Here is a 15,740-nt window from a genome sequence, read left to right as displayed (position 1 = left end):
GCGCATATGCGCCTTCTCTGCGTGTGAGTGACGACAAAACAAGTTGGAGGCTTTTCATATTTCCAACTTCACTTCATCTTTTAGGAGGAGCATGTGTTCGAAATATGTCTCGTGCGCAGGAGCATTTGTCTTGAATTGTACTTCAAGGAACGGAGTCAATTTGGCCAAGCATGGTTCCCTGAAGAAGATAGCCCGAGACCCTAATATTCATTAAGATGACTCTATGGCAATGTTTATTTTGACGTTTTCATTTAATACGTTTATGACAATAAAAGTTTGGGTTATGTGTATTTAAAATGTCCCACTCTGTGTAGAACCTGAGAAGGCGATAAAGAAGGACGTGGAATGAAACCAATCTGCTGTGCTGTACTGTGCGTGGAAAATACCATTCACGTGGCCTGTGGCACATGACTAGTGAGGTAGGTTATTATTCTAAGGCCCATGTTCGCTTTTTTCCAAAGATGAACGCAAAGAAAACTGTATGATTTTTTAATGGGTCTTTCCAAAAATGGCACGCCCAGCAAATGCTCACTCCTTTGCATAATGAGTCCATATATTATATTTAACTAAAAAGCAGTCTATTCATGAACTTGGATAAAATAGTTTTATAGATTTTTTGCCGTATTTTGGTACAATGTGGTGCATAATGGTACAATTCATACCCTATATCCTCCTGTAACATCCCATAATAAACAATTATGCTAATGATTCATCGATTTATTTTTCAGAAATGGAAAATAACAACATGGGCGTGGAACTCTGGAGATTGAATATAGGCTACATGAGGTTGAATGTACAATAACATTGTTGGGTTTTATTCTCTGAATCCCTGCAGCCTATAGTAATTAAAATATGTCTTGAAGTTCGGGCCAACCAGAACTACTGGCTTGCAGATGTGCAACTGAGACATTGAAGTTTTTTTGCGTCGCCAAGCATATGTGAATACAATTTATATTTCTTGTTAAGTAGACTAGGGGGTCAGTATTGGTTATTATGGCTCTGTACCACCCAATCCTGGGCCTGTTATGGTATTTTTCAGGAGGAAACAAACAGCTAAAACGATGTGGGCTTTCGTTTGGGGAAAAGGAGATGGGAAAGCCGACTGTCATAAAAGAGAGAAAGAAAATTCAATGCGGTGTGCCGCAATAAAATAATATGACTGCAATAAAACTTAATAGGGTATACCTTTCTGAAGGTTAAGAACTAAACGGCTGTAAAGCAAACACGGGGAGAAGGAAAAGTTTCAAGTCCTCCTTAATAACTGTTTCGAGGTGTCGTGTGGTAGGCCTAATCCACGTTCCTAGACCGGGGATTTACGTTGTTCCTTTGCGATTTTGTCGTTTATTGTTCGCTGCGTTTGTTGTTTTCGGATTCCACTAGGAGTGGGGGGCTTGCGTGGCGAGGTCTGGACTTCCAGATGAACCGCCGGAGTCCAGTGTTCGCGAAGCCTCCCTTTGTTTCATATCCGAGCGCATCCTGGCCGCTCTATAGCAGTGCCATAAAACGCCACAAAAAGATTCTGGCGAGACGTCTGACATAGGGGAACCTTAATCTGTTAACAACCTCGCCCCCAGGCTGCCCATTTTGTGGCAGAACCTTCGATTGTTAGGTCATGGAATAGGTTATAATAGGTGGTCAGAGTGCATCTCTTTCTTTTAAAAACTCTGTTTTCCCATGCTCTCATTTTCAGTTTGCAATTATGTTGTATGACAGTATGCTGGGATTTTGCATACATTCATTGAGTAAAAAGACAAACTCCTAGACAATTTTATCAAACACCAGATTATCATACCAAATCTGAATTTACAATAAACATTGCAACCTATTTTTGACAATCATTACCACTCTTGTCAGTACTTGCTACCACTATGAGGCACACAATTAGGCTACTACTACGACCCTTTTCAGAAGAAATGACCATAATTATAGGCTACAATTAGGCCCCACAACAGTAACCAGAGATGAACGAATAGTAATTAGCGAAATGTATATTATACTGCCTCTAAGTTGTTTTGACATTTAAACCTATGAGAGCTACACTTCTCAAATATGTGCATAGTCATTGAGTGTCTATTCACATTGTTTTCTTTTTGTGATCAAGTTTTTATTATTTTTTGGGGGTTATCACTTTACTTATTACTTAATATTATCTAATGTTGCACCATGTAGTCCAGAGATCATATGAGTAACTGTGCCAGGAGCACTCTGGGTGCAGAGCACACGGACAGGGGTTGAGTTTATGTTCACCTGGAAAGCTCTTTTGGAGTCGCATAACTCAAATGGGCAAAATGAATAAATAGCTTTGACTTCCAAATCTCTGCAAGCTAGACTTCTCAAATATGTGCACAGAAAATGAATGTTTCTACTCATTTTTGTTGATTATGTTTTTCCATCAACTTTGGCAAAAGTTACGTAAATGATAATTTCCTAACATGAGCTTGACTCCAAGTTCTTAAAATAAATCTTCGGATCATTCTTATTTTCGTTTGAACCATGCACGAGAGAGGTCGTCGAATAGGGTTGAAGCACAATTTTCCCTCGTGTTAACACGTCATTCGTTTTTAGAAATAATTAAAAACCTCACTTGCCATATGATTACAAAGTTTCATAAATATTTTAACAATTTCGTGTTTTTTAATAAAAAATTAAAAACATTATTCAGGTTATTCATTTTACATGATTCATCTCAAATTATATGTTTAATTTGTTGTCTGCATATAATCAAATACAATAAGGTATGCCTTATACTTGGTAGGCAGGCAGCTGTTAGAGTAACAACTTAAATGAAACAAATATGTATTATATTCTTTCCAACAATATGTAGGCCCATGTACGCAGCTAATTATTCTTACAAAAATAAGTTTCTAGGCTACATATAGAAATGACTCGATTGATAAGATGTTGTCAATTAAATAGGCCTAGATAACGACACATTTTAGGCAATATTAATTGAACTAGACGGCATTTGGACTATGTAGAGACTAACATGTCTTCAGAAGAGGAACAGAAGAGGAACAGGTCTTGTGGCCAATATGGTTTTCTTATTTAGAAATAAGGCCTATACTTTCACGGTTTAGTTGCGAAATACCGTCATTATGTTGGTTTATGTGTGGTGTTTCTAGAATCATGAACTGGTATCAACTTGAAATCCCTGCGTCACACCTAAAAACGGCCTCTTGGTGGCAATGTTGGTCCACGAAAGAAAGCCTCCACTGTGTTGTCTGCCTATCCGGAAGTCCTTAGAAAACTCAGACAGGCCACTTTACACCACCTAAACTTGGGCGAAGGAAACCTCTTGCTTACTTAAGATATTTTGAAGGGCGGCAAGAAGATTAATATAGGCCTATATGTTTCTCCTGTATTAGGGTAAGATTTCAATTTAGGCCTATACATTTGAATAGTCAAACAGAAGCACATTGACAATGATTTGGGCTATTTCTTTGCTTCTTCAGAAACGCTATTAGCCTGCAAATAATGTTTTGACCCTAAAGCACATATATAGAGGGCACAGCTCTTCTGAGAGGATTATATAGCCTACTAATCTGTAATAATTGATCTTCTGTTGGTTTAAAGTTGTTGTCCATGACTTTGGGAATAATTACTAAAATCAACTGAATGTTTTAAAGGTTTTTATGATTTATTGTTATTCGATTGCAATATGTTTAACTTTGTAGTACAACTATTATATTCATTGTTCGGATCGAAAAACGCTGTTCATATTTAGGTTTTTTACAATGAAACGAAATATGGAAATAAGTGACTCTTGCTGTAAACCGTCATATTAGAAGTAAAATGCCGCTAAATTGGGTAACACTCTACATTGGTAACGCCTTTAGCGCTGTGAAATATGTTTGAATGTACATTAGAACTCCCTGATATGTAAAGGACAACAGTTAATTCAGTGTAGCTAATTCGAAAGTTTGTTATAATTCCAATAGATAGCTAATTTATTTGGGTAAGAACCTTTATTAAAATTGCAGTACACTCCTTAACGTCATGAATGCACAAGCTAAGAAGTATGAAAAAAATGGCAGACAAATTGTCCTACTGTAAGTTGGACATTCACATGACATATGTTTTAAAGTTTTCCAAAAACACGGTTAATAATATGTTTTTAAAAATTGCAACTGTTACCTTTGACAGTAGCCTAGCAGGGCCAATGCTTGCGTACGCACACTGGGAATAAAATAATGCACGCAAAATTGCCATTTTATCACTTAATTTCAACAATCTTGAACATATAGGCCTATATCTTACATAATATCGGACAACTGCATAAAACAAGAATAACAAAGAGTTATAATTCGTTTGGCTCCTATACTACAATGTAAGTCATATATTGGCCAATACAACCTAACTAAGACGTTATCATAATCTTAATTATCTAGGCTAGTTGTCCTAATATTAGAATTCTGAATAAATGCTTGGCGACACTCCTCCTGGCTTGATTTTGTAAATGCAAACTACGCTGAGCCTATTTCTCAAACCAATCACGTATAGATTGGCCTATATTCTCTTTAAAGCGTATTTTAGTCCCAATCTTAACAATAGTTTCGTTTTTATGAGGTCATTAACGAACACAACCTTCCCTCAAGTTATCCCCTCATTAAATTATTCCAGAAAATACGTCTAGGGGTTAAAATATCAGCTTCTATAATGACAGTCCGTATGGAAAACACAACTAAAATGACAATTAAATACTTGAATATTTCTGTATCGGTGAAATTGCTCCAAGTGAAGCATTTATGGCTTTGGTCGTGGAACCTCATAAAATCTTAACAGCTTTTTTTGATGCTAGGTGTAAACAACAAACAGCCTCAGCGTTTATTGCATTTTATAGTTTGTTAAACCATTTACAACCACTTTCTCCATTATACCACGAGTGTCGCTCCTTTCAGACATCTTCACATCTTTATGAATATCATATTTATAAAAAGACTATCATCAAAATGTTAAATCTGACTACCTCGTTTGTTCTCAACAAGCCTCAGACGCTGGTGCCGGGGCTTTGACAAGTTGTTTTAGAACTGCAATTACATTTATAGGACTTGTTAAAACTGATACCAATTACATCGTGTACTTTCACAATTTGCCAGGGCGACTTTGACATTTTCGAAAAAGAGGATCCCACCTCATTATAATTTAGAAATGAATGAGTAGGCTATATGTGCATCCCTTTAGGTTGACTATTAGCTAGGCTAATGCTAAAAATCCATCTCTCCAAGAGAGGTTTTTAGAGTGGGTAAGTTGTGGTGGGTGGGGGGCGCTCTCTATTTGATCTGATGCAAAGCGGCAGATTTCTCATTAACTTACCCGCTTGAATATATTAATGCGCATATTCTCCCCTCCTCTCTCCCTCGACCCCCCTCTCTTCCCCCTAGTCCATTGCTCCCTCTCCCTTTCTCTTTTTCTCTCTTTTTCATTCTCTCACTCCTTTCATATCAGAAGCCCGCAGAGTAGAGCAGTGTCCGTGTGGGATGCGAGAAGCCAATGAGATGAGGACCCGATAATAGATGCAAATTATCGTGAAAAGACACCTCAAAATATGAAACAACTCATTTGCAGCGGAGTAAATCACAGAAAACTGTTTGTAAACTGGCACCTCATACCAGAATTGTGATGCAGGAGCACTTCAGTGGAGACGATTTTATGGAATCGGCATGATTGTGGCTTCGGCTATTTAGATTGGGTGTTTTGAAATACAACATCAGTCCATATACTGCGAACCAGCTTGGGTTCTTTCTTTTTTTTCACCCAATAACTCTTCAATTGCCTTCCTCTCGAGCGCTTGAGTCTTTATAATCACAAACGACAACAAAACCAACAACAACAAAAGATGAGTTCATATTTTGTCAACTCTCTCTTCTCCAAATACAAGAGCGGAGACTCTTTACGTCCCAATTATTACGAGTGCGGGTTCGCGCAGGACCTTGGGAGTAGACCCACAGTAGTTTATGGACCAGGCACTGGAGCAACTTTCCAACATCCCCCTCAAATCCAGGAATTTTACCACCACGGAGCGTCCACGCTCTCCAGTGCCCCTTACCAACAGAGTCCCTGCGCCGTAACATGCCATGGAGAGCCGGGCAACTTCTACGGGTACGACGCTCTCCAGAGGCAAACCCTTTTTGGACCCCAGGACGCAGATTTGGTCCAGTACAACGACTGCAAGCTAGCCGCTGGTGGTATCGGGGATGAGACGGAGAGCACGGAACAGAGCCCCTCTCCAACGCAGTTATTCCCATGGATGAGACCGCAATGTAAGTCCGAGCTAGAACTGAAACACTGCGTGTGGGTATGCATGAATAGCGGGAAAGGGGTAGAATATTAAACCTCAAACCATTCGCAATTAGGGCCGAGGTGCGTTTCCTGTGTTCAAAAGGAGAGACAAAGTGCTTTTATTGTTTTATGGTGTCCAAAACTTTACAGTTTAATGACCCCGCCATATACAAGAGAGAGGGGTATAGAGAAGAGAGCAAATCTTTTCTCTCCATGTGCGAGCTGGCCCGCAGCTGATTCTCTTACTTCTCACCCAGGTTAAAGTTTTACTACTCCCTTTTACGACTTAAAGTGGTCTCGGGGATTATTTCGCTACAAGGTGGCCATTTCCCACAGGTTAGGCTCTTTATGGCTTCACCCAATGCGTTGAGTAGCCTATGTGTGGCCGTCAGACATGATTTGCTTTGGATTTTATTTAATATCCCATGAATGTGTGGACATTGAACATCCAATCATTTGAATTGCATTGCAATGCTGATAAATCACGTGGAAGTCAATCTAGGTTTAAGTAACCTCGGATATATATAAAAAATGAGTGGATTATATAATTGATAGCTTCAGTCTGTAGGCCTAGACAATAATAATTGCTTATGGGGATATTGGGGATGGAGATAAGGGGATTACATTTGTGAAATTGTATAGGCTATTCGTTATGGCTATTTGTATGTTTTCCTCAAACATGTCCTCTCATTTTGTCAGTAGCTGCCGGACGGAGGCGAGGCCGACAGACCTACAGCCGTTACCAGACACTGGAGCTGGAGAAAGAGTTCCTATTCAACCCCTACCTGACCCGCAAGCGGCGAATAGAGGTATCGCACGCCCTGGGACTGACCGAGAGACAGGTCAAAATCTGGTTTCAGAACAGGAGGATGAAATGGAAAAAGGAAAACAACAAGGACAAATTCCCCAGCAGTAAGACAGAGCAGGAAGAGATCGAGAAGGAGAAACGACAGAAGGAGCAGGGCGCGGGGACACACTCGTCCGGGGAAGACTGCGACAAAGCCAAGCAAATGTAAGCTATAGGGAGACTGGGGGTCGAAATCAGCACCGCGGAAAAGGCAGCGAGAACGATAAGGGAAGTGGGGCCAGTATGTGGTTTTGTCTCGGAACATGGCAGTCTTTGGCTAGTCGTTCCAGGTTTGATTCATTCGAAGGGAAAGTCTCCTGACGGTGACAAAGGACAGGACCATCCACATTGTGGTTGTTGGGAGACAAAATGAAACATTTGAACGGGAAATGAAGCATTTGTACTTTTTATCTGATGTTGGAAATTATTATTGTGTTAAAAATAGAGTCCTTTCATTGTGGAACAATTATCGTGAAAAAAAAAACATTTATATTGTTAGAATTTTGTCATTAACAATTATCTCGGCAGCTGTATAGTTTTTAAGTTAAATGGTGCACTTTTTACTGTTCTCACTTCTATGTTATGACGTCGTGGCGAATAATGAATTCCAACAACATGAAACTGCCTATTTATGCTGTATAGGCTTTCCTATTTTTACACTTGTCCTTCCTTAGTTCGTTTTGATTGATGGTATTTTGTTGTCTTCCTTATTTGGGTAAGCATGCGCACAGTGCAAAAATTGAGAAAAAATAAAAATAAAAATGCAATGGAAATAAAAAAGGATGTCATGTGACCCCTCGTTTAAACAGAATGTGTACTGTAGGCTACTCGTGAATTAGTTTATGGGGACTTGATGATATGCTTTATTGTTCTTCGTCACTTTGTTCTATTGTCTAAACCTGGAAGCGGCGGAAGACAGAGGACACAATAAAGTTTACAAGCGAGAATCTGTGACATCATTGCCGCTTCATTTCCTCTCAAGGTGTGAATCCCAATAGTGCCCGTCACCACACAGTCTGACTCAACCAATTAGTAATCTTACCCAAAGTACACAAGTGCATTAAAACCTTCACCAAACCAATTAGTATTTATGGCTACTGGGTGCACACTTCTAACAATGTAGGGATTGACGCATGGTCAGAATTGTGTCGCCCATGTTTATCTCCACGCAAACTTGACATAGATAAGGCCATGGCATGTGGAACCACACTGTAAAGTCTGGCTAAATCATATGACTATTGGCAGTAACAACACCCCCCCCCCCCCCTTCAGAAAAAAAACGTGATGACATCTCACTTCCCATAACAGTCACATTCGTGTTGAGTCTTATTCGAGAGGTGGAAAGAAAAAAAAAGTGCATAAAAGCACCTGTGCGCCAGGTAAATCTTGTCAAACGCTGAGAGAGCGTGGTACGTGGCACTAGGCGTCTCGAGACAACTACTGGCCTCCCTGTTCCGTAAAAACAAAAGTGCTTGTGTTGTCCAGAGCTTCTCTGTCGTGCTGGAGATGGAAGCTGTGAAAAGAGGGATGCTCTGAAGCAGAAATTCTCCCAGAGAGGGCCGGAGTGGGCTCCACTGGTCCCTGGACATAGTACAGGCATCGTGCGCAGAGACCACAATAACATACAGAGGAACTTGCTGAGAGATCCCACCACTGACAAGGATAAGTAAAATCGATATGGAAACTAATAGGTTTTTCTCATTTGTGTGGTGTCCAACGAGAAGTCGAGGACATTTTAAGACCTGTCTGTATACATTCAGTTGGATATTTGTAAGCATCAGCCCTTTTTATCACTGTGCAACGCGCTGGGTGATTACATAATATATTCTATTGACCATCGATTTGTTTGTGTTCTAGTTAGTTCCTTGATTGGAGGTAGGCCTACCTTTTGGCTTCGAGTGAATAGACTGAAGTATTTTATGTGTATGGTCAGCGGTGCACTATTTTCCACATTAGCTGAGCTTGTAGGAAGCCCTGCTGTTATTGGACGAGTTTGTATCACATGGCCCTCGTCACGTGGCCCCTGAGGAAAAAGGGGTGATTTTTGGTGTAAATCTAGACTGTAATTCTGTAATATATCACAGTACCTCGTAAAACCGACAGTAAAACCTCCCGGCCTACAAATCACCGGTCAAATTATGAGTTCATTGTATTATGCGAACGCTTTGTTTTCCAAATATCAAGCTGCAAGTTCGGTTATTCCAAGTGGGGTCTTTCCCGAGCAAACTTCTTGCGCCTTTGCGTCCAGTTCACCCGGAGCCAGCAGCTATGTCTCGGGCTCCGGCGGCGCAGGCTTCTCCTCCTCTTCCTCCACACTGTCGGGACTGTACAATAACGCAGGGAACATGCCCACCCAACCCCGCAGCATGTATCCCTCTGCGTACGGGCTGGGCACCGGCTCTCTGAACATGCACTGCTCCCACTTTGAACACCCCAACCTCTCCATGATTTGCTCCGGTGGTGACCCGTCCAAGGTGTCCAGCTGCGGTAAGGCGGAGCAGAGACAGAACGAGGACAGTTTACGGATCTACCCATGGATGAGAACCTCAGGTATGTGAGCTTAAAATGTATGTTTTCAAAAGAAGAGGAGGGGAGAAAGGAATGGGGCTTTGCGCCGACCTAATAATTATCGTAAACGGTCTTATAACAGTGCGGTTGCGAAGTGGCCAGGGCTACTTCCTCAACTATGCTTTACGCCGCTTTGCCTGCGCATCTTTTATTGCTATATGACCTCAATAAAACCGTAATTTAAGACATCTGAATATTCATTAGGCGGTATTGTGTTAAAACAGAAAGAGAAAGGGCGTTGGATTATTTTACTCCGTTCTCGGGTAGAAAGAAATATCCTAAACAGGCTAATCCATCGCTTTCTGTTGTTTATGCTGTTTCGATAGGATCTCGTGGTAAGCGCACTCTACAACACAGCATGATTTCCAGATGCCTGGTCTCTGCCCCGTGTTCGCTGGCTTATATTATTATCGCATAAATGCCTCCGAGTGTTGCAAACACTAAAAACACTGTGATGCTAATAGTTGGTTAGCTCTTGGTTTGCGATGTTAGGCTGTGTTGTTTTGTTATAGAAACGCCTTTGTCTGACATTCTGAACTGGCTTGATGAATAGTTTCAGTGGGCCTTACAGCTGCCTACAGCCCACACAACAAACAAGTAAGTCTAGTCTGAGAAAATGATGCTTACAAAATAGCAATTCATGTTACGCCAGTGTTTGATTCAGTGTACTGTCAAATAATGTCACGCGTAAAACGCGTGTGTGTAGATGTGTAAGTGGCTGTGTAGCTGTGGTATGTGTCTCTGCGCACGCCTGCCTGTGTTTGTGTGGTGTGCGTTGTATGCACTTTAGGAGGCTGAACAACTACACACCATCAACGAACAACCACTTTTAGTGCGCGCGGCTCATGTGAAATAGTGGCTGACAACAATTTTGTCGAATCATTTTTAGTAACCTCTCAAGGCCTTGGCTACTATTAGCACAAAATTCCTATCAGTCAATTGTCAATTTAGTGCTCCCTCCTCTTGTTAGCCTCTGGCGTAAAACGTACAACATCATTAATAGTTTTGAAACATACGTCCTCATTAGCAAGGCTTTTGACATCTTCTTGCAGACATTCGTTTCCACGCGTTTTCTCATAAAACGTGGAAGTTGTGTGTAGGCTATGTATGTCTTTGTGTGAAATATGCATACTTAAAAAAATAAAATCCTAATGGAAGCGTGCTCATGCCTGGCTTGTCTGTCTCTCTTTTCCAGCCTACCGCTTGCTAATTTGGTTATAGGAGCCACCAACTGACTTTGAAAACCTAATTTAGATTTTCAGGTGTACTTTTATGAGGCTAAGACTATTCATACACAAATAAATATAACAAATCAAGACATTGCTCAAATTGACTAGTAGGTACACAAGCATGCAGGCAGTCTGTCTCCCTCTCTCTCTCTCTCTCTCTCTCACACACACACACACACACACACACACACACACACACACACACACACACACACACACACACACACACACACACACACACACACACACACAGTCTTGTACAGCTGACATTGTGGGGACACACAATTCACTCCCATTCAAAATCCTATTTTCTCTACTCCCTAACCCTACACCTAACTCTAACCCTAAGCCTAACCTTAACCCTAGCTCCCAACCCTTAACATAATTCTAACCTTAACCCTAAACCACCTAGAAATAGCATTTGACCACGTGGGGACTAACAAAATGTCCCCAGTTGGTCAAATTTTTGTTTGTTTACTATTCTTGTGTTGACTAAGATCCTCACAAGAATAGTTACACACACACACACACTCATTCTCACTCACTCACTCACTCACTCACTCACTCACTCACTCACTCACACACACAACATACACAACATGTTTTTTACTGACATGCTCACCAGCATGGCATGGCCTAGCAATTAACTTATATAATTTAATTTAGATGAAAGGACATAAATAGTTGTTTAACTAGACTATTTGAGTGTGATGTTTGAGCCTACAAAGCATATTTTTCTATGTGAAAGGAAATATATGCTCTGGAAATACACCCACTTCTCCATAGCAAATGTAACTTCATAAATAATATCCTTATCAAATGTAGTTTGTAGATAGACACACACACACACACACACACACACACACACACACACACACACACACACACACACACACACACACACACACACACACACACACACACACACACACACACACACACACACACACACACACACACACACACACACACAGAGAGAGAGAGAGAGAACCTTCTCTCACACAGACATTAACTTTCAATGTGTTGTAGACTATGCGCGAGCGTACTAGAGGGTCTCTGAGAGCACAATGCTCGCTCTTGTTAAAATTCCTGACAAAACTGCGTTTCACGGAGAATAATTCCAGCCAAGCCGTTTCTCTCTGCTGAAACACAAATCACCGAGGACACCATGGGAGAGAAAAATATAATCCATAAGAATATACCCCCCTTTCTCTCTCTCTCGCTCCCTACTTCTCGCTCCCCCCCTTCGGCTGGCTCCCTAGACCTCCAAACCTCCTCCTGTCTCATTTCGAGCCAGTTTCAGCCAGAATTGTGACACGTCGCCAGAGAGGAAATGAGAACCAAACCAGTGACCACGGCGTGCAATAAAACCCCACAGTGCTGCAGCTCAGCTCAGACTCCATTCGATGTCTGCCTTGAGCGGAAACGGGAGGAGACCCATCCCATTCGCAACGTATGCGGGACTTTTGGAAGTAAAACCACTTGTGTATGTAAACAGGGAGTGATCTTGTTTTGCTCCTCGCCTATATGCCATCGACGTTTATTCGAGAAGGCCCTACGCCCAATTACGATAGTGGTCCTGTTGTGTGGGGAAGTGTTGTTGTGCACACGAAAACTCCCATTTTATGTTCCAAGGAAATGTAATGTTAGGTATTTTGTGCAAAAAGAAAATGCATGAATATACAGCTGAGCATTTTCAGCTGGATTTTATGGTTTTGTAGCCTACTTCTATTGTATAAGCTAGGCTACCTGTTATGGAAGGAACTTGCGTGCCATTTGCCACTATTGGTTTGAATCCTTGCCAGTTGAATGATACTGTGTATCAGTCGATATATCTTTGCAGGTAGATGCTATTTCTATTAACTGCATCATTAATGTCAATGAAAAGTAAGTGGCGCTAAGTATAAGGCTATTTGAGATACTTTACAAAAATACAATGTATTATGCACATGATGGAATAGGAAACCTATAGATTACCTAAGCTTGTAATACAAGCATTTAAAGGCCTATAGTATCTCATTACAAATATTCCTTATTTATTCCTATTCTTTTCTTGTTATTTTCATGAAACGTTGCTGGATTCGAGGCCAAAATGGCACTAAAGATTTGTGGTGGGCCTACAGTCAACGCTATCTGAACAGGAATACTAATGGAAAAAAACAATGCACTTTATTTATATTTCTGATAAGTGATACTTTTTTAAACTAGAATTCCATAACAAAATAACAGTGTGGAAATTACTCTCACTTCCTTTCAGGCCTATACATCCGCTTCCCTCTTACTACCCCACGGCTATACCTGCGGGGATTATGAAACTATTTACTGTACACTTAAAATTAGTAGTGGAAACAGCTCGTAAAATGTAACTTTTATGTGTTTATATTTGCTCCGCAAGGCGTGTTTACAACATAGGCCACTACTGAGGTAGCACAACAGATGCAGTACATTTGGCCCAGCTAGATTCAGAAATGTAATTATTTCCAAACTATGAGAAAGATTTCCCCCGTTGCTTTTTAACCTCCGAGAAGATAGTAAATAATAACAATATCCTCTCCGCAACTAATTCTTCGAATCATATAATTCTCAGAAATATAACATAATTGTTGCATTTATTTCAACACATATCACAACATTTCCCTCCACTGGACTTTTGCTTTCTATGCACTTTTATCAAAGCTTTGTTATTTAAGTTTTTAAAATAACCCACAAGGTATAGCCTATAGGCCTACACGTTCAAAAGAACAAACAAATATTACATTTTTTTACTACTTCAGTTTGTTGAGAAAAATGAAATGGGGTTTCCTCTCGATTTCTGTCTGTTCAGTGTTTTCACACAAGCTCTGCCTCTGTTATTTACAGGTGCAGACAGGAAGCGAGGTCGACAGACGTACACGCGTTACCAGACGCTGGAGCTTGAGAAGGAGTTCCACTTCAATCGCTACCTGACTCGCCGAAGACGCATAGAGATCGCTCACGCGCTGTGTCTCACCGAGAGGCAGATCAAAATCTGGTTCCAGAACCGGAGGATGAAGTGGAAGAAGGAGAACAAGACGCCCGGACGGAGCTCCCCTGCAGCCGAACCGCCGGGGGGCGAGGAGGACGAAGATGAAGACGAGTAGCGACGGCGAAAGGACGGTGAAAATACTAATGGGCACTACATGAGACTGATATTATATTAAAACCGTAGGGGGAAACCGTGTCTCCCCTATTCTTACACTGAGTTAAACATACAATACTACCTACAAGATTAATGATTTATTCATATAGTCTAAAGCCACGTCTTGTTTTGTTAAAAGTACAGTGAAATTGTATAGATAAAAAAATGACATTGATTTCTAAGCGATACTAAATAAGCTATTGTTGCTTATATGTTGATTTAAATAAATATTATCCCGTTTTCTTTGGCATAGATCTGTAATATTGCAAAACCCTGGTTGGGAAAACTAGCCTGTATGCGAGAAAAGGGATCGGCTTTGCAGTAGTTATGCAACTCTACGATCAGCCTTGTTATTCTATGTTCATTCTCTGTCATCTTGTGATCTTCTGGGTGTATATTTTATGACTTGTTGTAAAGGGCTTTTACCCCTATGTCAATTGATTTGACGTATTTTGTTTTTATTCTCGACATGTAGGCCTACAGTGGACCACGAGATGTAGGAATTTGTATATTTTCGTGTTATGAGGAACTATTTGTTATTCAATTGCACAAGTGTTCTGTTCATGCCAATAAAACAAAAAATAATCAATTGCAAATTATTTTGTTTTGGATTTCTCTTGGGTATATGCTACACTCCTAAATGCTTGGGCACTATATGTTTGTAGTACATAGACCTATGTGATGGGCGATGGCCTATCGATGAGGCTTAGGCTATTTGTTGAATCCAAAATAATATTCTTATCGAAGATTAAAAAAGAAAAAGACAAACGCTAACATGTATGATGGTTCAATGGCTCGGTCTACAGGCTACATGTACAGTTGTAGGTGATATATCTTCATTTCATTTCACCAAAATGAGCCTGCATTAAGGCTTTTGTTGAACAAAACTAGTGGGAGCATGATACTATCCACAATTCTTAACATAATTATTTTTCGCTAATTATCACATTTGGTTGATAGTAGGCTAGCTTTCCACTGACAGGCTAGTCTGGTCAAACAAATAAATAATAGGTCAATTCATTTGTAGGCCTTATAGCAAAGTGTTCCAATTTTCATTTAATATTATTTTGAATCTGTGTTTATAAAGTCAAGATAGTCTAACCTGTTTTCATTTCTAACGCAGCCCAATGTTTAATATAGATTATAACAGGGATACTTGTATTGCTAAAAACAGCCTATCAGTATCACGATTTCATCATCCTGTTTAGTTGATTGATGCAAGTGTTTGGGTTATTTTGAATATTCAGTTTATTTATATATCGTTTAGGCTAACCTATGGATGTTAAATCTACCCGTTTGCCATGGAATTGCTGGCTATAGTCTCTGCCTTGTTTCTGTGCATTCAACACTGACCAAAAGAAGGCTTATATTGGGGGTTGTAACTATTGCGTTTATTGCATCAATGAAAGACCGGAAACCACCATCAAAGTAACAAAAAAATCAACAAAATGGGAAACAGGCGCTTACGAAAACGTCTGCTCATGTGACAGGATTGCAGGCCCAGCAACAATACCAGTCTTCAGAGTTTAGTCTTTCCTTTTTCATTTTCGTTAATAATCAACATATTTAATTTGCTTATAGGAAGCATCAAATTGCATCGTTTAGCTATTGTATGTTAGACGAAAAAGAAACCAGGATGCAAATCCATTTCATTCTCTTA

General features: G+C 40.3%; 2 protein-coding genes across 3 annotated transcripts; both read left to right on the top strand.

The window, feature by feature from the left end:
• Positions 1 to 208: 208 nt before the first annotated feature.
• Positions 209 to 8,073, top strand: LOC139423920 (homeobox protein Hox-B8a). Of its 2 annotated transcripts, none has more exons than XM_071175566.1 (3): positions 209 to 419; positions 5,382 to 6,260; positions 6,982 to 8,073. In XM_071175566.1, exons 2-3 carry the CDS (start codon positions 5,837 to 5,839, stop codon positions 7,293 to 7,295), a joined length of 738 nt encoding a protein of 245 aa, XP_071031667.1. In that variant the 5' UTR covers positions 209 to 419; positions 5,382 to 5,836; the 3' UTR covers positions 7,296 to 8,073. The 2 variants fall into 2 exon arrangements, with proteins under 2 accessions (XP_071031667.1, XP_071031666.1); XM_071175565.1 differs by having other exon boundaries at positions 6,979 to 8,073.
• Positions 8,074 to 9,208: 1,135 nt separating this feature from the next.
• Positions 9,209 to 14,676, top strand: LOC139423919 (homeobox protein Hox-B7a-like). Its single transcript, XM_071175564.1, has 2 exons — positions 9,209 to 9,676; positions 13,783 to 14,676. Exons 1-2 carry the CDS (start codon positions 9,265 to 9,267, stop codon positions 14,040 to 14,042), a joined length of 672 nt encoding a protein of 223 aa, XP_071031665.1. The 5' UTR covers positions 9,209 to 9,264; the 3' UTR covers positions 14,043 to 14,676.
• The last annotated feature ends 1,064 nt before the right edge of the window (positions 14,677 to 15,740 follow it).

The sequence above is a fragment of the Oncorhynchus clarkii genome, chromosome 13 (assembly GCF_045791955.1).
Source record: "Oncorhynchus clarkii lewisi isolate Uvic-CL-2024 chromosome 13, UVic_Ocla_1.0, whole genome shotgun sequence".
Classification (NCBI taxonomy): Eukaryota; Metazoa; Chordata; class Actinopteri; order Salmoniformes; family Salmonidae; genus Oncorhynchus; species Oncorhynchus clarkii.
This window is presented reverse-complemented; position numbering and strand designations above follow the sequence as displayed.

Coding starts and splice junctions, on each gene's coding strand:
- LOC139423919 (XM_071175564.1), top strand. CDS start 9,265: ATGAGTTCATTGTATTATGCGAACGCTTTGTTTTCCAAATATCAAGCT. Junction 9,677..13,782: donor CCCATGGATGAGAACCTCAG/GTATGTGAGCTT, acceptor TGTTATTTACAG/GTGCAGACAGGAAGCGAGGT.
- LOC139423920 (XM_071175565.1), top strand. CDS start 5,837: ATGAGTTCATATTTTGTCAACTCTCTCTTCTCCAAATACAAGAGCGGA. Junction 6,261..6,978: donor CCCATGGATGAGACCGCAAT/GTAAGTCCGAGC, acceptor TCATTTTGTCAG/TAGCTGCCGGACGGAGGCGA.